This window comes from Dendropsophus ebraccatus, chromosome 1, assembly GCF_027789765.1.
Source record: "Dendropsophus ebraccatus isolate aDenEbr1 chromosome 1, aDenEbr1.pat, whole genome shotgun sequence".
Lineage (NCBI taxonomy): Eukaryota > Metazoa > Chordata > Amphibia > Anura > Hylidae > Dendropsophus > Dendropsophus ebraccatus.
In genome coordinates, this window is record NC_091454.1 from 167921851 (window position 1) to 167946518 (window position 24668).

A 24668-nucleotide genomic window follows, 5' to 3' on the forward strand; every position below is an offset into this window, starting at 1 on the left:
CGGAAGGAAAAACTCTGGAAGCTGAAATTCAAGCAGGAACAATTTTTTTTTATTTATGTATTGTTAAAATAGCACTATAATAATTTTTACTGCTTCAATCAGACACAAAGGTTGTATGAGTTTTTTTGGGATGAAAAAATGCAACAAAAACACCCTAAAACTGGCAGAACATTTTTTTTGTGCTTTCTGGCAGTATTTGTGGTGTTTGTTTGTTTTTTTACTTTAGTGTGTTATAATATATATTTATTATCCTGTTATTTTTCATTACAAGTTATGTGATTCTTTCATCATGCATTTCCAGGATTTCTATTGAAGAATAGGGGAAAAACACCAGAAAAAATACCAGCATGCATATAGATGGCTCTTTTGGCATTTCCCTCCGCTTATTGAAGCTTATGGGAGGAAAAATGCTACTTTTGCGTAAAAAAAAAAAAAACACCAAATGCAGAGCATGCTATAATTGTTAAAAAATGCCAAGGAGCACAAAACCACCAAAATGCTTTATAGGCATGCTATGTTATTTTGATAAAAGGCTCCATATCCCCCACATAGACACAGACATAAAACAAAACATTGCTGAGATCTGCAGTCTCCAATAGAGAGAGCTTATGGCAAACAGTTGAGCTCTTAAAGCATATCTGTATTTCAGGTAACTGAAAGCATGAATACATTTCTGTTTTACCCTAATTAGTGGGTGGAGACACAGAAAAGAGATAATCCTGATCTCTGTCTCTATGTCATACCCTCAGAAGCAGCAGCATAGACGATATTATAGAGCAGTAATAAGCAGTGCAAGCTGTTACCCTGATTCTAGTGTTAGATTTACATTCAGTACAAGCAGCTGGAGCCTCTCTGCTTTTCTTTCTCTTTTTCTTTTTTTGCCGTTTCGTGGATTGTGTGTGTGTGTGTGTGGCCTTCATTTTGGTGCCAAAACGCTGCTTTTTTATGCAAAAAAAAACTGCCGCATTTTGGTGCCAAAATGACGGACTTCCAAAAGAAAAAACAAAAATAAAACAGCAGTGAAAGAACAAAAAAAAAACAGATTTGCAGATTTGACGCTGTGTTCAGTCATTTAGTTACATTGATATCTGCAGCATCAAATCTGCATTGTCGGATGTGATGATAATCGGCGCCATCAAATCTGGAAAGGTACCTGATAAGTGGCAAAAGGGGCATCTGTCCAATAGATTTATTATAAAGTTTCTTACTTTTAAATGTACTTTCATTTATGAAAAGTTTGCTGAAAGAGTTATGACTATTTAAGTTCCTTCTAGTTCTTACTGCAGGCCTCCAGAATGTTAAAATTATGCAAAAAAGGAGCTAGCTTACCTGATTGAGGCAGGACCAAAACGGGTTTCCCAAACGACAGAATGAATTGAAAAATGATGAAACAGGTCAGCACTTCCACCATTAAAACAAGCGTTTATTGAACATGCATTAAAAATTCAAATGTGCACGTCCATATAGAGAAACAAACATCAAGAATTTTACGTTTTCAATCTATAGGTTCTTTTACATGGGTTGAATATCAAGTAAATTAGTGTTTGTAGGAGTGTTTGTTCTCTATAACTGACCAATGTAAAAGGCCCATAAATGAGCAAACAGCTGATTGGATATTCTGTGTAGCGGATAAATTCATTGTTACCAACGGTACATAACGCACACACCTGATCCTCGCTCCAAATTGCTTCAGGGGCTCCTGGTGTCTGGACGTCCTGCTAAGCCAATTAGTGTCTGCGACTGATTGGCTGATTGGCTGAGCAGGACGTCCAGTCGGAAACCCCCAAAGCAAGCCGGAGTGTGGAACGGGTAATACATGTACTGGCCGGCGGGGGGTTAAGGGGGCTGTCATTTACATACTCGTAATCTCATAATCTCATTGAAAATGACAGGCAAGTTCACAGTGTGACATCCGCTGTGGATCCGGTGTGTGTTTCTACCCTTATAAGAAATGTATCTATATGATGTTAAAGGTGGACATTCCCTTTAAAGACTATGGACACCTTTTTTTCAATTGCTGATTTGTTTTCAGGGTTCAAAATTAAGCTTCTACATAGTCTCCATTAGAAATCAGAAGGACATTTTATTCTCCTAGAGTGGGGAGAGTGAGGTAAAAACCAGCTCAGAGAGTGGACAAGGCAGAGAGAAAACTTGAAGGGCAGCTCACAAAGGCTGGAGAAAGTGAGTAAAAACAGAGCTGAAGTAAACCAAATGTTTAATAAAAACCTATGGTAAAATGTTTTTATATTATAATAAGCAAAAAAAAAAACTTTTCAAAGGTGACCATAGACTTTAACCAATGATGATAAATCAATTAGATAAACTGCTCACATTTCATAGATTTGATTTCCAAAACAGCATCCAACACAGTATAGTGGAGGGGTTTGCAAAGTAGCTCCATTTAAGGCTCTTATGACTGACATATATAATCTTCAACACTTAAAGGTGTTATCCAGCGCTACAAAAACATGGCCACTTTCTTCTAGAGACAGCCCCACTCTTGTCTCCAGCTTGGGCGGGGTTTTGCTGCTCAGTTCCATTGAAATGAATGGAGCTTAATTGCAAACCGCACCTGAACTGGAGACATGAGTCGTGTTGTCTCTGAAAGAAAGTGGCCATGTTTTTGTAGGGCTGGATAACCCCTTTAAGGACAAACAGGTGTATAGGTAATGTGCATGTTAAAGTATTGTATGTTATAAATATGTTAAAATAAAAAAGAAGAAATGTAAAAGAAGAAAATGTCTTTCATTGAGTTGCTTTTACACAACAAGGGACCATGGAATGGAACCAAGGGACCAAATAAATTACTGATGTGCCGCTCAATGCTAAGTAAACAAGGCAACTTCCAGGAACACATATTTTCAGGGAAAAATCTAATAAACTCTGCCTGTCCCTTGAAGATTAGAAGGACAGCTGTCCTCCAACACTGGGAAATTTCAATGTAAAGTTTATGAACTCACTACTATCCACAACTCTTCACTGCAGACAGCCAAGGGGGATCTATACTATGAGACATCTGAGCTGTACAAATGGGTTACGTGTTACCCCTTGTACTTTGTACTTTGCAATGACACACTTAAAGGGCAACTCCAGCAACATTTTTGTTCTATCAAATGAACTGGGGCCAGAAGGTGCCATAGATTTGTAATTTACTTCTATTAAAAAAACTCACGTCTTCTAGTACTTATCAGCTGCTGTATGTCACAGACATAGATATGCAGGACATACAGCAGCTGATAAGTACTGGAAGGGGGTATCCAGAATAATAAAAACAGAGCAAATTTCTTCCAAAAACAGCAACACAGCTGTCCACAGGATGCATGTGGTTTTGCGCCAATAAATAAAGCTAAACTGCAATGCTAAACAAAATCTGAGTACAGGAAGCAGCAGGAAGAATGCAGCCATGTTTTGCTAATCCTGAATAACCCCTTTCAGGTTAGGGAAAGGATTTGTGCTGACAAATTTAGTTCACAGCATTGTGTGGACTGAATACAATTGCACCAAACTATTAGATGTTAAATGAGGTAAGGCCATATTACATGGAACGATTATCGGCCAATTCTTTAATTCCCCCAACAATACACTTCTATTAGAAAGGGGTATTGAAAGCATGTTCCCCATCAAATACTAACTTCTAATCCCTGTGTACCTCAAAGTAATGAAATAAAAAATATTGTAGTCAGTGCTCTGTAACCCAACAAGATATGTTATCCTGATATAAATTTGAAACAAACTACTTGCATATTGATAGAAGTCTATGGGTACATATGGGTACAGGGTAAAGTTGAGTGTCACCTGCTGACTGATCATAGGTACTGCAGGTAATAACTCCCATAGACACGGGTCATTATGTTTCATAACCTTTTCCACTCTCCCTTCACTGTTTGCACTGCAATTTATACAATTAGGAAACGTCCGTGAACCCAGTGGATATGTCTGATATAACCGGTGAAAAAAAAACAATACAGCACCGCTGCTGATTTCCCATAATGCCCTGCTGCTACCAGGAAATAGTTCAGCATTTACCTTAAATAGTCAGGATCTTTGGAATCTATTAGGGTATGTTCACACTAGGAAAGACATACAGAGACATATCAGTCAAAAAAAACTATTGGGGAAGACAACTTTATTAGGGATGTTATACTCCAAACTGTACAAATAATAATAATAATAATAATAATAATAACCAGCCAGGTAAAAAAACCTCCTAATACGAGCCTGCTACTGCTCCAGACCAGGGGGGACATTTTTGATGCTGCTGGACTGATGAAAACGGACTTTTCCCAGTACCCTTGTGATGGTGGCTAATAATGCTGGAGTTAGGGTCCATTTACACAGAAAGATTATCTGACAGATAATCTGCCAAAGATTTGAAGCCAAAGCCAGAAACAGACTATAAACAGACATCAGGTCAGACTGAGATTTCTCCTCTTTTCTAATCCATTCCTGGCTTTGGCTTCAAATCTTTGGCAGATAATCTGTTAGATAATCTGTCTGTGTAAATGGACCCTAATGCTAAATTTACACGGAGCGATAATTCGCCCGATCGTACGATTAACGATTTTGAAGTAACGATTTTTTTTTTATAACGATCAGCGTTTAGACTGTACGATATATCGTACAGAAAATTCGTTTTGCGATCGCTTAAGCCTATCTCACACATGGGGAAAATCAGTGAACGACTGTTTACACGGAACGATCGGCGAATTTTTTCCGAACGACGATTTAAGAACCTGTTAAAAGATCAAAATGAACGATTTTTCGATCGTTCGCCGCGTTTACACGTACGATTATCGTTCGAATTCGATCGTTATCGCGAAAATTCGCCCGATAATCGCTCCGTGTAAACCCAGCATAAGGGTCCGTTTACACACACAGATTATCTGACAGATTTTTGCAGCCAAAACCAGGAATGGATTTGAAAAAAAGAGAAAACTCAGTCTTTCCTTTATGACCTGTTCCTTGTTTATAGTCCATTCCTGGCTTTGGCTGCAAAAATCTGTCAGATATCTGTTAGATAATCTGTGTGTGTAAACGAACCATAACAAAGCTACATAAACACGTTACTAAATTTTTCAGGACCTGGATGTGCTGCAGATAAACGGCCCAATTTATGTAATAGAATCCTATTACAAACAAGCTTAGATTATGGGTGGGGATTAAACAGTGTTAATTTTTTCTTAAGTGGAATACCCTTTTAGGCAATGTTCACATGGCTTGAGAGACCAGCTGTTCCGTGACCTGGCTGGGTCATGGAACGGTCGGTGTCAGAGAATATCATCTTGGCAAGTACTGTAGTACCGGTCGGATGATCTTCACATCAGTGTGCACCCGCATCCGAATTCGCCGCTGCTCACAATGGGGCGTGCGGCCGGAGCTGCACTCTCCATTGTGTGAACTGACAGGTTCTCTGTGGCCGTTATTCAGTGAATATCGGCCACAGAAAACTGACATGTCAGTTTTTTTGCAGTGCCGCTAGGAATCCTGGCTGGAGTGTATACTAGGGGGGAGATTTATCAGTCATGGTGTAAAGTGAAATGAGCTCAGTTGCCCCTAGCAACCAATCAAATTCCATCTTTCATTTTCCAAAGAGTCTGTGAGGAATAAAAGGTGGAATCTGATTGGTTGCTAGGGGCAACTGAGCCAGTTTCACTTTACACCATGACTGATAAATCTCCCCCTATGTGTATACACTCCAGCCGGGATTCCTTAGAAGGAAGCTTTACGTAAGTTCCGTAGTAATCATGGCCGTTACAAAACTTACGTAGTGTGAACATAGACTTAGGGTGCGTTCACACGTACAGGATCTGCAACAGATCCGCAGCAAATTTGATGGCGCAGATTTGATTTGCTTTGAATCTGCGACTTCAGATCTGTGCCATCAAATATGCTGCGGATCCTGTACGAGGGCCTTTTACACGGACTGATTATCATGCACAAGATTTTTTAAAATTGTTCGAATTTAAGCAATAATCTTCTGGTGTAGATGTGGCAATGATCAAACAGCAAACAAAAATTCATTGGTATGTCGTTGATCGCATCTTTTGAGCTGATTTCAAAATCATTTATTGTTCTCAAGCCGCCGCATGGCCATGTTACTGCAATGCTGCGGAGACTCAGTTCCCCCACTCCTGGCATGATACTGATACATCGTGTCGGGGGGAAACACTCCACTACAGAGCTTCCCTGTCGGTAGCATCCGTACAATAGGAGGCATGGCAATAAGTACTAATCACGGCTTCCACTGCTAAACTTTAAAGCGAGAAAAGAAAGAAAAAAATGGACAAAAATCTGCTGGTCATTGGGGTGGGGAAGACTGCAAAGCAGGGAGGCCATCAGTAAGGGGGCCTTTACACACACAGATTTATCTGACAGATTTTTGAAGCCAAAGCCAGGAACAGACAATAAACAGGGGACAGGTCATTAAGGAAAGACTGAGATTTTGCTCCTTTTCAAATCCATTCCTGGCTTTGGCTTCACATAAATATCTTTGTGTAATGGTGTGTTTACTCAGATTTATCTGACAGATTTTGAAAGCCAAAGCTAGGAATAGACTACAAACAGAAAACAGGTCATAACGGAAAGACTGAGATTTCTCCTCCTCTCACATTAATTCCTGGCTTTGGCTTCAAAAATATGTCAGATAAATCTGTGTGTGCAATGCTGCGTTTACATGGAACGATTATCGTGCGAATTTGCACGATAACGATCGAATTCGAATGATAATCGTACGTGTAAACGCAGTGAACGATTAAGCGACGAGCGAAAAATCGTTCATTTTGATCTTACACCATGTTCTAAAATGGTCGTAAAAAATTTGCGTGTAAAAAGTCGTTCACCGATTTTTCCTATGTGCGAGATAGGCTTAAGCGATCGCAAAACGATCGCAAAACGAATTTTCCATACGATATATATCGTTCCGTCTAAACGCTGATCGTTATTAAAAAAAATCGTTACTTCGAAATCGTTACTCGTACCATCGGGCAAATTATCGTTCCGTGTAAACACAGCATAAAGGTTTCCTATGAGGAGTGTCAGGCCCGGACTGGTAATCTGGCAAGCCGGGCAAATGCCCGCTGGGCTGGCCGGATAACCAGTCCTTGGGCCGCCCGGGGCTGCATAATAAAAAAAAAACATTATTAAAAAAAACTAAAAAAAAAAAAATGCTGCGGCTTGCTTCCCTCTGTCCGCCCGTCAAAATCATTACATGCCGGCGCGTGGACGGGCTGCTCGCATCCTCCAGCTATCGAAATAGCCCGAGGAGCGAGAGCGCTCAGCAGCGCCCTCTGTCCCCGCCCCATTAGTAGGACGTATACGCGCGCTCCCTCCCGGCCGCACATGGAGGTCCCCGGAGGAGGCTGCAGATACTGAAGCATTGGGTGATAGTGTCGCTGCGGGTGCTGGAGCTGTACAGCAGCGACACTGTCACCCGATGCTTCAGTATCTGCAGGGACCTCCATGGAGGTAATATTCAGCACGGTATGGGGGCGGGTCCGCTGCGGGAGTATGTGCGGGTGGGCGGGAGGAGAACGCAAGTGCCGGCGTGTGCGCCCGGGCAGAGGGGTCACACCAGGTATGTTCCCTCCTGCCCCAGTCTGCTCCATGCCCCCTCCCCCCCGATCTGCTTCATGCTTGTCCCCCCCCAGTGTGCCCCATGCCTCCCCCCCTTTAGTGTGCCCCATGCTCTTCCCCCCTCAGTGTGCCCCATGCTCTTCCCCCCAGTGTGCCCCATGCTCTTCCCCCCCCAGTGTGCCCCATGCTCTCCCCCCCCCCAGTGTGCCCCATGCTCCTAGCTATGTCCCTGACCCTCATCTGTTCCTGTACTACTACTACACCCCTCATCTTTACCTGTACTACTACTGCACCCCTCATCTGTTCCTGTACTACTACTACACCACTCATCTTTACCTGTACTACTACTACTCCCCTCATCTGTACCTGTACTACTGCTACTACACCCCTCATCTATACCTGTACTACTACTACACCCCTCATCTATACCTGTACTACTACTACTCCCCTCATCTGTACCTGTACTACTGCTACTACACCCCTCATCTATACCTGTACTACTACTACACCCCTCATCTATACCTGTACTACTACTGCACCCCTCATCTATACCTGTACTACTACACCCCTCATCTATACCTGTACTACTACTACACCCCTCATCTATACCTGTACTACTACACCCCTCATCTATACCTGTACTACTACTACACCCCTCATCTATACCTGTACTACTACTGCACCCCTCATCTATACCTGTACTACTACACCCCTCATCTATACCTGTACTACTACTACACCCCTCATCTATACCTGTACTACTACTACTACACCCCTCATCTATACCTGTACTACTACTACTACACCCCTCATCTATACCTGTACTACTACTACTACACCCCTCATCTATACCTGTACTACTACTACTACACCCCTCATCTATACCTGTACTACTACTACACCCCTCATCTATACCTGTACTACTACTACTACACCCCTCATCTATACCTGTACTACTACTACTACACCACTCATCTATACCTGTACTACTACTACTACACCCCTCATCTATACCTGTACTACTACTACACCCCTCATCTATACCTGTACTACTACTACACCCCTCATCTATACCTGTACTACTACTACACCCCTCATCTATACCTGTACTACTACTACTACTACTACACCCCTCATCTATACCTGTACTACTACTACTACACCCCTCATCTGTACCTGTACTACTACTACACCCCTCATCTATACCTGTACTACTACTACACCCCTCATCTATACCTGTACTACTACTGCACCCCTCATCTATACCTGTACTACTACTACTACACCCCTCATCTATACCTGTACTACTACTACTACACCCCTCATCTATACCTGTACTACTACTACACCCCTCATCTATACCTGTACTACTACTGCACCCCTCATCTGTACCTGTACTACTACTACACCCCTCATTTATACCTGTACAACTACTACACCCCTTGTCTTTACCTGTACTACTACTACTGCACCCCTCATCTATACCTGTACTACTACTACTGCACCCCTCATCTTTACCTGTACTATTACTACTGCACCCCTCATCTTTACCTGTACTACTACTACACCCCTTGTCTTTACCTGTACTACTACTGCACCCCTCATCTGTACCTGTACTACTACTACACCCCTCATCTTTCCCTGTACTACTACTGCACCCCTCATCTATTCCTGTACTACTACTACACCCCTCATCTTTACCTGTACTACTACTACACCCCTCATCTATTCCTGTACTACTACTGCACCCCTCATCTTTACCTGTACTACTACTGCACCCCTCATCTATACCTGTACTACTGCACCCCTAATCTATACAACTACTAATACACCCCTCATCTATACCTGTACTACTACTACACCCCTCATCTATACCTGTACTACTTCTACTACTACACCCCTCATCTATACCTGTACTACTACTGCACCCCTCATCTATACCTGTACTACTACTACTACACCCCTCATCTATACCTGTACTACTACTACACCCCTCATCTATACCTGTACTACTACTACCCCCCTCATCTATACATGTACTACTACTGCACCCCTCATCTATACCTGTACTACTACTGCACCCCTCATCTATACCTGTACTACTACTACACCCCTCATCTATACCTGTACTACTACTGCACCCCTCATCTATACCTGTACTACTACTGCACTCCTCATTTATACCTGTACAACTACTGCACCCCTCATCTATACCTGTACTACTACTGCACCCCTCATCTGTACCTGTACTACTACTGCACCCCTCATCTTTACCTGTACTATTACTACTGCACCCCTCATCTATTCCTGTACTACTACTACACCCCTCATCTATTCCTGTACTACTACTACACCCCTCATCTATTCCTGTACTACTACTACACCCCTCATCTTTACCTGTACTACTACTACATCCCTCATCTATACCTGTACTACTACTACTACACCCCTCATCTATTCCTGTACTACTACTGCACCCCTCATCTTTACCTGTACTACTACTACTGCACCCCTCATCTATACCTGTACTACTGCACCCCTAATCTATACAACTACTAATACAGCCCTTCATCTATACCTCTACTACCACACCCCTTATCCACTATGCCTCCACTACTACACCCCTTATCCACTATGCCTCCACTACTACACCCCTTATCCACTATGCCTCCACTACTACACCCCTCATCCACTATGCCTCCACTACTACACCCCTTATCCACTATGCCTCCACTACTACACCCCTTATCCACTATGCCTCCACTACTACACCCCTTATCCACTATGCCTCCACTACTATACCCCTTATCCACTATGCCTCCACTACTACAACACCCCTTATCCACTATGCCTCCACTACTATACCCCTTATCCACTATGCCTCCACTACTACAACACCCCTTATCCACTATGCCTCCACTACTATACCCCTTATCCACTATGCCTCCACTACTATACCCCTTATCCACTATGCCTCCACTACTATACCCCTTATCCACTATGCCTCCACTACTACAACACCCCTTATCCACTATGCCTCCACTACTACACCCCTCATCCACTATGCCTCCACTACTACACCCCTTATCCACTATGCCTCCACTACTACACCCCTTATCCACTATGCCTCCACTACTACACCCCTTATCCACTATGCCTCCACTACTATACCCCTTATCCACTATGCCTCCACTACTACAACACCCCTTATCCACTATGCCTCCACTACTATACCCCTTATCCACTATGCCTCCACTACTACAACACCCCTTATCCACTATGCCTCCACTACTATACCCCTTATCCACTATGCCTCCACTACTATACCCCTTATCCACTATACCTCACTACTACACCCCTTATCCACTATACCTCCACTACTACACCCTTTATCCACTATACCTCCACTACTATACCCCTTATCCACTATACCTCCACTACTATACCCCTTATCCACTATGCCTCCACTACTATACCCCGTATCCACTATGCCTCCACTACTATACCCCTTATCCACTATACCTCCACTACTATACCCCTTATCCACTATGCCTCCACTACTATACTCTACCTAGATGGAGGCACAAAGAAGATCTCCTATACTATATGGGGGCACAGAGTGGCACATATTTGGGAAAACTACTTTTATGGGGCACAGAGGGGGCTTGTATACTACATGGGGGCACAGGGGGAGCTTTGTTACACTGGTAATTAATACAGTTGTCTCAAACGTCATTGAAATAGTATCTGTCGCTGCAGTAAGATCCCCATTGCATTGCCTCAACACAAAAGGAGGCGAACCGTGTGTGTGTGTGGATTCGTAGGCCAAATCTTCCCACAGGCGCAATGACATCATATCACTGCGCCTGCTGGAGGGAGCAGACGGCCTGGCAGGTGATGAGCGCGGCCCCGGGGGCTGTTGGCGGGCGGCACTATCAGCGGACACACACACTTTGCCTCCTTTTGTGTTGAGGCAATGCAGGGCGACTTTTACTATGGGGGTAATGCAGAGTGTCCCACTATCCTGTGCTACTGTCCCCATATACTGTTCCCCTCTGCTCATATACTGTGTGGGTGATATACAGTATATGTGGGCTGGTGGGGTTTGTTTGCCAGGGCTGCTTTTCAGCCCCAGTCCGACCCTGAGGAGTGTGGAGGAGGGAGTCCGGGAAGGAGGGAGGCACTCAGGGAGCAGACCGCCTGCCTAACTCCCCATTCACTGTCCCTCACAGCCCCTTCCTGAGTCCCAGACATATGAAGTAGTGCTGCCCACTGGCGGCCACTAGAAGCGCATCGGCACAATTCGGAGTGTCACGTGACATATCCCAGGCGCCTCCAACATTTAACCACAAAACTCCCAGTGATAACAACTCTCAGCTACGTGCCCACGCGAGCACTGATTGCCGACATGCCCATTGGCTGATCTCCCTCGGAGGCTCCACCCTACTGAGGGGCGGGGCTAGCGTGTAACACATTGCAAACAGTTGTATAGTGAGAATGTTGTCCTGGTCCATGTGATGCGGAACAGCCAATCAGTGATCAGGAAACGGTGAACCGCAGTGAACTGAGGAGGAAGTTGGTGCTGGTGTGGGGAGAGAGTCCCGGAGAACCGGAGCCATGACCCGTGAGTATACGGGAGTGTGGTCGCGGCTCTAGGACACATAGGGGCTGTATGTATAGCTGAGAGGTGACGGGATGGTGGCCTTGCGGATAGGCCACAGACCGCGGCCTGCGTGCCACGTCAACAAGGCCCTGGATGCCCGGGGGAGGCTGGGAGTGATGTACCCGGGACCGCTAGTGACCGGGAGGTGTGAGGGCTGGTCACCGGGATATGTGCCGGGGCGCCCCCCATCCTGATCAGTGCACAGACCTGCGGGCTCCTCACCGCCCACCACTCCGGGCAACACAACTTTCTGTACGAGCTCCCAGGTATGATGCCGGCTGATGGGGGTATGATGCCGGCTCCTCTGCAGGCTGTGGGGCACCGCCACCGTGTCTGCTGGGGAGGGGGCACCGGTACAGGGTGAGAGAGGGTGGGGGGCACCGGTACAGGGTGAGAGAGGGTGGGGGGCACCGGTACAGGGTGAGAGAGGGTGGGGGGCACCGGTACAGGGTGAGAGAGGGTGGGGGGCACCGGTACAGGGTGAGAGGGTGGGGGGCACCGGTACAGGGTGAGAGAGGGTGGGGGGCACCGGTACAGGGTGAGAGAGGGTGGGGGGCACCGGTACAGGGTGAGAGAGGGTGGGGGGCACTGGTGCAGGGTGAGAGGGTGGGGGGCATCGGTACAGGGTGAGAGAGGGTGGGGGGCACTGGTGTGGGATGTGGAGGGGCACCGGTACAGGGTGAGAGAGGGTGGGGGGCACCGGTACAGGGTGAGAGAGGGTGGGGGGCACTGGTACCGGGTGAGAGAGGGTGGGGGGCACTGGTGTGGGATGTGGAGGGGCATCGGTACAGGGTGAGAGAGGGTGGGGGGCACCGGTACAGGGTGAGAGAGGGTGGGGGGCACCGGTACAGGGTGAGAGAGGGTGGGGGGCACCGGTACAGGGTGAGAGAGGGTGGGGGGCACCGGTACAGGGTGAGAGAGGGTGGGGGGCACCGGTACAGGGTGAGAGGGTGGGGGGCATCGGTACAGGGTGAGAGAGGGTGGGGGGCACTGGTGTGGGATGTGGAGGGGCACCGGTACAGGGTGAGAGAGGGTGGGGGGCACCGGTACAGGGTGAGAGAGGGTGGGGGGCACTGGTACAGGGTGAGAGAGGGTGGGGGGCACTGGTGTGGGATGTGGAGGGGCACCGGTACAGGGTGAGAGAGGGTGGGGGGCACCGGTACAGGGTGAGAGAGGGTGGGGGGCACCGGTACAGGGTGAGAGAGGGTGGGGGGCACCGGTACAGGGTGAGAGAGGGTGGGGGGCACCGGTACAGGGTGAGAGAGGGTGGGGGGCACCGGTACAGGGTGAGAGAGGGTGGGGGGCACCGGTACAGGGTGAGAGAGGGTGGGGGGCACCGGTACAGGGTGAGAGAGGGTGGGGGTCACGGTACAGGGTGAGAGGGTGGGGGGCATCGGTACAGGGTGAGAGAGGGTGGGGGGCACTGGTGTGGGATGTGGAGGGGCACCGGTACAGGGTGAGAGAGGGTGGGGGGCACCGGTACAGGGTGAGAGAGGGTGGGGGGCACTGGTACAGGGTGAGAGAGGGTGGGGGGCACTGGTGTGGGATGTGGAGGGGCATCGGTACAGGGTGAGAGAGGGTGGGGGGCACCGGTACAGGGTGAGAGAGGGTGGGGGGCACCGGTACAGGGTGAGAGAGGGTGGGGGGCACTGGTGTGGGATGTGGAGGGGCACTGGTACAGGGTGAGAGAGGGTGGGGGGCACTGGTGTGGGATGTGGAGGGGCACTGGTACAGGGTGAGAGAGGGTTAGTGTGTTAGTGGAGCAGGGAGACGTATAGGACAATCCCAGTGTATTATACTATGATTACACTAGGCTCCCTCCAGAGATTTATTCTATCCATCCAGGGATTTCCTTTTATTGCTGCATGTAGAATTGGGAAGTAATTTTTCTCTAGATGTGGGGCGGCTGGCAACAACCCCATGAAAAGCCTTTGTCTTTCTGTGGATCCCAGCACAGTAGGGTTATAGGATGGACGACTCTTATTTTCTGATCTTATAGACTCTCTAAGGATATAGGGCAGACGGCCATGTGATTATTTTATGTTATGCACCACTGCTGGTACTACCATTTGGTGTACATCATTGTATGGACACCACAGTGTGGAATCATGTGAAGCTGTGGTCTGGCTATAAGGGGGTGTTCAGGTGTGGAATTTGGCCTAAGGGATATAGGACTGGTGTGTAATGGTGCGTTTACACAGGCAGATTTATCTGACAGATATTGGAAGCCAAAGCCAGGAATGGATTTGAAAAGAAGAGATAACTCAGTCTTTCCTTTATGACCCGTTCCATTTTAATGGTCTGTTCCTGGCTTTGGCTTAAAAAATCTGTCAGATAAATCTGCCTGTGTAAACGCACTATCACTCTGCTTACATAGAGCACATACAGTCTCCACACAGGCAGCCAGTACTGCCCTAGTTTCAGGATCACATCTGAGCACGTGCAGTGTTCTTATACATTGGACAGATATAACACCTCCCTAAGGCTGGGTTCACACTGCATTTCTATTTACATTTAACTTATACATTTTATGCGCCTTTCCTATTGACTTACATTCTAAAAAAGTATTGCAACATATTTGGTTCTTCTTGCTGCATACAGTAGTTTAGTTGACCATGTTTGTTTCTTTTGTTCACAGCAAACACTATGAAACAGAGATGGACATAAATAAAAACAGCATAGTGTAAATCTCGGCTTAGGGCCCTATTCCACCGGACGATTATCGTTCGCATAATTGTTAACGATTAACGATCTCAAACGACCGCTATTGCGAAAAACCTGAAAACGTTCACTCATTTCCATGGAACGATAATCGTTACTTATGATCGTATTTGCGATCGTTTTTTTTCTGCGCTATTGCGTTCGTATCTATTGCGAACGATCGAACGATGTCTTATTCAATGCGAACGATTTGCGAACAAGCAACGATAAAAATAGCTCCAGTTCTTATAAAGCGATCAACGATTTCTCGTTCGATCGTTAATCGTTGACTGCTATTCAAACGAACGATTATCGTTTAGATTTGAACGATTTAACGATAATCTGAACGATAATCGTCCGGTTGAATAGGGCCCTTATTCTGATCTGTTCAGAGCCACACAGGCGGGTCACCGCCTGTACCTACTATTATGCAACCTCAGTGGTTGGTGCCGTCCTTTCTGCAGAGTCTGTGATGTGTTTTTAGAGAGAAGCGGTGTTTATTAGGCAGTGGCATATAGGAACACTATCCAAGTAACAAATGATCAGGAATTTGATCATCTTTTAAGTATCTACTACTTCTTTTACCTTTAGTCGATGATGCTGAGGCATGTTCAGATGTTATAATGTACAAGATGTAGCTGTAGACTCACAATATAAGGCCCTTGTCCTTTCTTGGATCCCTGGAATACGACATCTGGGCATGTAGCTACAGTCTAATATGATCTAAAATCTCTTGTCATCTATTATCGTATAAAGCTCTAATAAAAGTTCTAATTCTGCAGGTGGAAACCAGCGTGAGCTTGCCCGAGCTAAGAACATGAAGAAAAACGCAGATAAGGGGAAAAAGCAGGACGATGGCTTATCTGCTGCTGCCAGAAAGCAGAGGTAATGTGCTGTCATTTTTCATGAATCCCGTAATTCTAGATAAAACTAGGTTATGCAGTTATTTTTATGCTAACCTGTGGATATTGTTTCGTATTTCCCCACTGACTCTCAGCTAACATCTGGCTGCAGCATTTCTCAGCAAAAAAGGACCATGCCAATTATGCCAGAACCCTACCTACTATGTGCTGTCAGTAAAAACACTAAAATGACACACATTTGTGTGGTGACCAATTATAGAACCTGTAACCTGTGCTTTGGTTGTGGCATTTTGATTTCCCCCTTTAGTATAGTGAAGCTTGCACTGCGATTGCCTGTTACTGTAGAGTGGCATATCTTAGTGGAGTAAGATATGCCACTGTCATTTAAAACAACTTTTGATATGTCAAAAAGATGTATCAAAAGTTTTGACTGGTCAGAGTCTGAGTGTTCAGAACAAGCAGGGAGAAGTCGTTCTCTTTCAGCTCTGTGTCCTGTGACCTGGACAGGCTCCCAATACATGTCTCATCTCTAAGGTCCATCCAAGTGAAAGAAGTACGTGTCTCCCCCTGCTCATTCTACTGATCAGTTGGAATCTCTAAACTCAGAAGCCAACAAAGAATTTTTTTCTAGGGGACAGGTACACTTTAGCTCCCTTGGAGACAACTGCTTTACAGAGGATGCACACTCAGCGGAGTATGCATATGTGGCAGGTGCTGGCTGACAAATGTCCAGTATCAGAGTTGCCTTTATTCACCTAGTGAAGTGCCAGTCTCTGGGTCTGTCCTAGCCAGAGTGTAATAGGAGATCATTAGAATGACAGTACACTACAGTATATTGCTGCATACACTATAAGAGATCACACATGTAGGTCCTCTAGGGAGATTTCACATGCCAGAAAACATGGAATAAAAAGCTATCATAAAGTCTCACCCACTCAAAAAATGCTACCAATTAAAGTCTTGGGTAACTGTGCAAAAGCATAGCTCGGTGTTCAGACCATGAATTGGCAGGGAGAAAAATGTTAGAAAGATGGCCCCATAGACTAACATGATGTGACTTTCTGCCATATGACATAGAGGTAAGAGAGAATGCATTCAGCAAGGGTTTCTCCTAGTCTGTTCTCCTGAACAGTTGCCGTCTGACCCTAACCGATAAAAACTTTTGATAGGAAAAGGTTTTGTGTTTTTTTTGTAACCGTGTCCATTTAACCCCTTAACGACAAATGACTGGTATACCCGTCATGCTGCTGTTAAGAGGGTACAGAGAAAGCTTACTGTCTGTACTGCAAAAATGCAGTGAACCCAACCTAAGACAGACTGGTGGTCCCTAGAAAGCGAGCTATAGACACATCAGACGCCTCATAGGGCCTAGCAGGGACACAGACCAAAAGAAAAGGTAATAACTTTAAATTTTCTTATGTTTTAGCTATATTTATGGAAAAGGGAACACCTTTTTAAACACACTTTTTTTTTTTTAAGGCTTTAATTTTTTAAAAGCAGGAAAATAAAATAAAAAGTTAGATAAATTGGCTATTGTTACATAATCTTACTGACTAGAGGAACATAGCTAACACGTCAGTTTTACCACAAGGTGAACAGAGTAAGGACTAAATAATTTTTCCCTGTTTCGCAGCATATTTTATGGGAAAATAAAGTCTGCCATTGTAAAGTACAGTTGGTGTGGTAAAAAACAAAAAGGCCTCATATGGGTCTGTCAGTGAAAAAGTGCAAGCTCCGTGGTCTTTAAAACATGAGGAGAAGAAAACAGTGCAAAAACAAAAATTGGCTTGGTCCTTAAAGGGCTAAGTTTATTGTTTTAAAGTAGTGAATAGTATTCTGCAAGTCAGTACCATTACAGGAATTCCCAACAGTAAAAACCATTAACAGTATAAAAGGTGGAACATTTTTTTGTGTTGTTTTTGTTTCACATACTGTTTATTTTACCATGAAATGTAATTGTTAAAAAGTATCATGTCCAACAGAAGGAATAAAAAGCCCTCGTACAGTTTTGTCAATTAAAAACATTATTGGCTCCTAGAAGGGAAGGGGGTCTAACAAAAAAAAAAGCTATAGGCTTACCTGTGTTCACTTAGTTTGCTGGCTGTGTTTCATGACCTGAACACAACCCTGGGAGTGAGACTCAAGGTATTATACTGAATTAGTAATGCACTAAGGTACTGAATGGCAAGAGCAATACCCTATCCAAATAACAGCTTTATAGTGATAAGGTAGTGCTCTGGGCTAGTCAAGAGTTCACTGCAGCATACTTTAGCACAATGCCGAGTTTTCTGGCCGTCAAATGCAGCTAGCACACAGACCATGTTTCAAAAAATGAACACGATCGCGTGGCCTTAACTGTTTTATTCTTGCTGCATCTAGTACTGCTACTCTAGTCTTACTTTTTTTATAACAAGCACAAGGCATGTTAAAAAAATAATTTAAATTATATATGTATATAGGCTAACAGTTGTGATCATAATGTGTTTCTTCTTTTTATTTTAGAGATGCTCAGATAATGCAAGAGAAGCAGAAAAAGGCATCGGAGAAAAAAGACGAGCCAAAATAGCGTTTGTGGAGTGCATGCCATACAGGAAGATGACGATTATGCGATGATACATTGCCCAATCCCTGAACAAAAACAGTTGGCGAAATGGCTTTGTTTGCCCCAATGCAGAGTTTTTTCCCTGCTGTGCGTCATTTCCAGTCTTTTCCTTTTGTCATAACCTAGCAGCATAGATTTTATTTTCTGCCTTGTGTACATATTATAAATATACCACTTTATTACCCCGCACAAAGCTTAGGCCATTCTTTTTTTCTTTTAATCTCTCATGGCTTTCTCTGCATGCTGACCTAGCGTTGGTTAAGTCAGCTCTAGCAAATGTGTTCTGAAGGAAGTCAAGGTTGAACAAGCACTTCATGATTTGAAGTAAATTGTCATTTTTTATTCACGGTGGACCCAGTCAAATATTTAATAAAGTGACTTTCCGTGGGCAACAGCTTGTGAGTATTTTTGTTTTGAAAGGTTATTCATAGAGTCAGTGACACTAGAAACTAGCCATGAAGAGTAATGCAAATATGTAACAGACTCAGATCCTGCTTATGTGGTACAGATGTAGGACAGACACCCAGTGTTAGAGCCAAGTGCCCAAACTCCACCCATCCACATTTCCCCCTAAATATTGTCCAATGTTCCAGTGTATCCAGTGTTCTACACTCTTGGACTAGCCTGGGAGCAAGCAGGGCAGTGGAGGCTGAGTTCTCTGTCCTTTCTTATCACTGGTGCCGCGGATCTTTCCTCTTTCGGGTCGTGGGGGATGTCTTCAGTGATTCAGGCAGCAAAAAGACAAAAATAAGTTGCTTGCCTGTCCCAGCAACAGGCCGGAGCAGAAGTCATCCCAGTGGTTGTGCTATTACTGCACTATAAAGAGTGTAAGTTGCTGAAAGTAGTGGCCTGGCCTGAGCGATACTTTTACTAACAACTAGAGAGTGCAACTCGAGTATGCTAGAGCCTGATCGTTTGGCATTTGAATGGTATACAGCCATCTTTTCTAAGCAGTGGGATTGAAATGCTGAGCATGCGGCTTTTTGGAAGCCTAAATGTACTGTATGTTCGCCATCTCTAATGATTTTAATTTCAGGATCTAGCTCTGAGTAAGGTATAAAGATGAATGCTCACAATTGCTTACTATTGGCAACTTGCATGGTATACATAGACCAAGATGGAGAATTAGGATTTCAGCCACGGACAAAATTTAGTCACGATTTCCTTAGATCAGAGGCAATAAACATTTGTGACAATGTGATTTAGCCATGTTCTGGTTGTAATACTATACATATGGTTTACAGTTAATATAATCGTTTGAATGTGCAATAATCCTTATAATACCCTCACTCGCAGAATATACAGTAAGGCCTAGTCACTGGTTGAGCGGGGATGTGAAATCACCGGACCAGGAGCTGCAGGAGATCGGCGGGGTTCTGTGAGTAGTGATGCTGCAGCGGATAGGTAAATATGACGCTTTATTTTTCCCCTGGCCACGTGGGATTTTTAGACTGGGACAGAATTCTCCTTTAACTTATAATTCCCTACAAAGAATATGCAAATGAGTTAATGTATAATTCAGTAAGGCCCAGATTTATCAATGTGTATAATAGAATATGGTGTAAACTGCCCACAGCAACTAATCACAGTGCAGCTTTCATTTTACTTGAGCAGAAGGCTTGGCTTTTGTTGGTTGCTGTGGAAAGTTTACACCAGTTTCTCTTTTACACACTTAAATCTGGGCATCTAGGAAAGTTAAAGAAGAGCTCCATCTCAATCTAAACATCCCTTGAAAGTAGTGATATTTACCCATGCACCCGCAGCATCACTGCTCACAGATTCCCACGGCTTCCTGCAGCTCCTAGTCCTGCGGCATCACTTGGAAATGGACGCTCAGTCTATGAGCAGGACAACGCTGCAGTGACTGACTGGCTGAGTGGGTACTTTCCATCAGGAGAAACTGGAGGCTAACAGAGCTGGCGATGCTGATGGTAGTTTTGTTCAGGATCCTGGTCTGAATGGGGAGAGCTGTTACAAAGAGCCTGTCCCTCTGAAGGGCCTATCCAGTGTTTTACTGACATTTCATTGATGGAAAGAGAGAACTGTGTTACTCTTCATTTCTGAATATTTTCTAGCAGCTTAACCATAGTAATGGTGGTCTTTTTTAGGAACAGTACAGAGACCAATATTTAAGAACATATAGTATTACTTAAATCAGGGCTGTGGAGTCGGAGCTAGCTTTGGCTGGAGTCGGAGCTAGGGCTGGGCGGTATACCGTGAAAATACCGATACCGTCCCTGGCCTCGGTTAACCGACCTCAAGTTCGCCAGGACGGTGTCTGCGGTATTTTCACCCGCCCGCCCCAGGACACTGACAGGTTATACTCCCCTTCCGGCCGCTCTCACACTGAGCTTCCCGGTCTCACAGCATCTTCTATTTTCACTGCGTCCTCATGACATGTGCGTAGGTGACGTCATGCGCCCGCCAGAGGTCTCTGCTGATGGGAATAGCGCGGCGCGGAAATGGCGCCAAATTCAAATCTCCTGCGGTCTCTCTACTATAAAGGCTGGTAAGTAACCTATTCATGTGCCTTATACTCCTGCATATCTTCTGCTACTATGGATGTTCAGGAAGCTGTGAGTGGGGAGGCTGTGGAGAGACTTATACCTGCTGGCTCTGTGAGTTATGCCCTTAGTGGGTTCACTTATTTTATGATAGCTACTCCTTTTTTATGATTCCCTATCATATTGTTTTGGTGTCTCTCTATCCTTAGGTGGAGAAGGAGATACCAAAAAGAGCAATGGATAAAAGATGTGTGGGATGTAATGCCAGCCTACCGTAAATCTACACCAAAATGTTATGTAAAAACTGCTTAGCAAAGCTTAATCCTCTGGCCCAGGTGTCTGCGTCCGAGGAATTACGTGCAATTATCCGTCAGGAGATTCAAGCCTCCTTATCGGGGATAGTACCATTTGTCCCTACACAAAGTCCATCTGCTCCATTACCTGTGATTGCTCCAGGACTGTCATCTTCTGTTGTGCATTCACCTGCAAAAAAACGCAAGATCTATGAAATATCTGACTCTGAATCAGAAAATTTACAGGAAGATAATATGGAAATGGATAATGTGGAGGATTGCACAACAGAAACACCTACGGTTACTCCTAATAAGGAACCAACTAAATTTTGCTTTTCATCTGAAAATGCTGACACTCTAATTAAAGCTGTCAGAGCAGTAATGGAATTAGAGGACATTGAGCAACCATTATCAGCACAAGACGCTATGTTTGCAGGTCTAAAACCAAAAAAACGGAAAGTGTTTCCCATTCATGAGAATATTGAGGATTTGATCTTTTCTGAATGGAAAGAACCAGAAAAAAGGCTTCAGATTCCTAAAGAATTCAAGTCCAGATTTGTATTTGATGAGACTGATTCTGAAACCTGGTCTACAACCCCTATGGTAGATATACCAGTAACTAAAATAATTAAGAAAACATCAATGAGGATGCCATTTGAGGATGCCTCCCAATTAAAGGATTCCATGGATAGGAAAATGAAAGGACTCCTGCGGAAGTCTTGGGAAGCCTCCACTGCGATATTAAATCCTAACATCGCAGCTACGAGTGTAGCAAGATCTTTACACATCTGGCTTGAACAATTAGAAGCTCATATTGAGGGCAAAACATCTAGAGATGAACTACTCTCTACCATGCCCATGCTTAAAATGGCAGCAGGGTTCTTGGCTGACGCTTCACCAGAAACCATTAGGATGGCCGCTAAGTCTGCAGCATTATCTAATGCCACTAGAAGAGCTCTCTGGCTTAAACACTGGCAGGGAGATGTAGCGTCCAAGAATAAAGTTTGTCAATTCCCTTTCCAGGGTAAGCTGCTGTTCGGCCAAGACCTGGAAGAAATTCTGGAGAAGGCGGCAGACAGGAAAAAGAAGTTTCCTGACTCGAACTACCAGAAAGGTAAAAAGCCTTTTCGTCCCTACACACAAAAAAAGCAGGATTATAAAGGCAAAGGCAAATCTGGATGCTGGTCCTACCCCAAAGGAGGTAAGGGAAGAGGTTTTCTCCTCAACCCTTCCTCTGAAGGGAAAGACAAGTGACTCCATCAAGGTGGGGGGAAGACTATCTCACTTTGTAATACACTGGGAGAAAGTCACTCAGAACAAATTTATCTTAAACATCCTGAGAGAAGGGTACCTCTTAGACTTCTCCTCTCTTCCCCCCAAAAAATTTCATGTTACCCACTACCAATCAGACAAGATGAAGGACCAGTTGATGGACGGGGTAAAAGAGCTGCTAAAACTAGGAGCTGTAATTCCAGTCCCTCCAGAGGAAATAGGACTAGGGCATTATTCCAGTTTATTTCTGGTTCCCAAGCCCAACGGGACATTCAGGACCTATAATAAATCTGAAATCCCTGAACAGGTTTTTAAGATACAAAAAGTTCAAGATGGAAACTCTCAAAACCATCATTCCTCTGATTTACCCAAATGCAGCTCTAGCTACAATCGATCTGAAAGATGCTTACTTTCATATCCCCATACACCCCTCACATCAGAAATACCTCAGGTTTGCGATTCAATCATCTCAGTCAGTCCATCACTTCCAATTTACAGCACTCCCATTCGGGATATCCTCAGCCCCTTGGCTATTCACCAAGGTAATGTTGGAGGCAGTAGCAAACCTGAGATTACAGGACATTACTGTAGTCCCTTACCTGGACGACCTTCTCCTTATTGCTCCATCCCCATCCATCCTCTTAGGACACATACAGCTGGTCCTAGATTATCTTCAGAGATTAGGATGGATTGTAAACTTTCCCAAATCGGATCTCGTTCCCTCCCACAGGAAGAAATTCCTTGGCATGATCCTGGATTCCAAAAAACAGATGACATTCCTACCGGAAGAGAAAGTCATGGCAGTGATATCCAAAGTGGAAGATTTCAGAAGGAAATCGGTAATATCAATAAGGAAAGCTATGTCCCTATTAGGTCTGATGACATCATGTATTCCGGCAGTGCCTTGGTGTCAGCACCACTCTCGGACTCTCCAGACCAACATACTTCAGGTATGGGACAGATCTCCTTTGTCTATAGACAAGAAAATGACTATTCCCCTAAGGGTCAAATCTTCCCTCATCTGGTGGAAGACCAAACAAAACCTTACCAGAGGAGTCTGTTGGAATCCGGAAATACCAATCCAGGTCACCACGGATGCCAGTCTTTGGGGATGGGGTGCGCATGTTCAAGGTCTGCACTTCCAGGGTCAATGGCAGGAAGTTTATCGTAAACAGTCGTCAAATTACAGAGAACTGAGAGCAGTGTGGGAAGCGCTGAAGGCAGCAGAATCCCTTCTGGTCCACAAGGACATCAAAGTTCTATCAGACAATGCAACAAGTGGTGGCATATCTCAGGCACCAAGGGGGCACAAGATCCTCTCTTCTTCAGAGACTGGCAGCAAAAATATTCTCCTGGGCAGAGCGGAGAGTGTCATCTGTCTCCGCTATCCATCTAAAAGGTATGGACAACATACTAGCAGATTATTTAAGTCGCCATCAAGTCCTTCCAGGAGAGTGGGAGTTAAATGCCCAGATATTCTCCAGCTTAGTAAAGAAATGGGGTTGTCCAGAGATCGACCTATTTGCCTCAAGGTCCAACAAAAAAGCACAGAAGTTTTTTTCTCTAAATCCCCGGGATCACCCGGATGCTCTGGATGCCCTTCAACAAGATTGGAATTTCAAGCTGGCATACGCATTTCCTCCCTTCCCACTGATCGCGAGGACTCTTCAAAAGATCTACCTAAGCCAAACCTTGGTGATCCTGGTAGCTCCAATGTGGCCCAAGAGAGCTTGGTTCAGTCTCCTCAAGTCTCTAGTCCTCCAGGGCCCAGTTGTCCTTCCTCTACAAGAAGATCTGTTGATCCAAGGTCCTCTATGCCATTCAAATCTGGCAAGTTTACACCTAGCGGCATGGCTTTTGAAAAGTTCCCTCCTCTCAGCTAGAGGACTATCTGATAAAGTGATAGAGACCTTGCTAAAAAATAAGAAAGAAGTCACTTCTTCTATCTACTTAAAACAATGGAAGAAGTTCTATTCTTGGTGTGGTGACTCTCTGCCTGATATGCTCCATCCTGATATCCCCAGAATTTTAGATTTCCTGCAAGATGGTCTGGATAAGGGATTATCCATAAATACGTTAAAGGTCCAAGTGTCAGCTCTAGGTTGTATATACGATACCCAAATAGCGGACCATAGGTGGATAAGACGCTTCTTTAAGGCAGTAGCCAGGATGAAGCCCAAAATCAAAAACCTGGCTCCT

General features: G+C 44.8%; 1 protein-coding gene across 1 annotated transcript; it reads left to right on the forward strand.

Moving 5' to 3' along the window:
* The first annotated feature begins 12092 nt into the window (after positions 1 to 12092).
* Positions 12093 to 18792, forward strand: SERF2 (small EDRK-rich factor 2). Its single transcript, XM_069956650.1, has 3 exons — positions 12093 to 12196; positions 15718 to 15820; positions 18301 to 18792. Exons 1-3 carry the CDS (start codon positions 12190 to 12192, stop codon positions 18362 to 18364), a joined length of 174 nt encoding a protein of 57 aa, XP_069812751.1. The 5' UTR covers positions 12093 to 12189; the 3' UTR covers positions 18365 to 18792.
* Positions 18793 to 24668: the final 5876 nt, after the last annotated feature.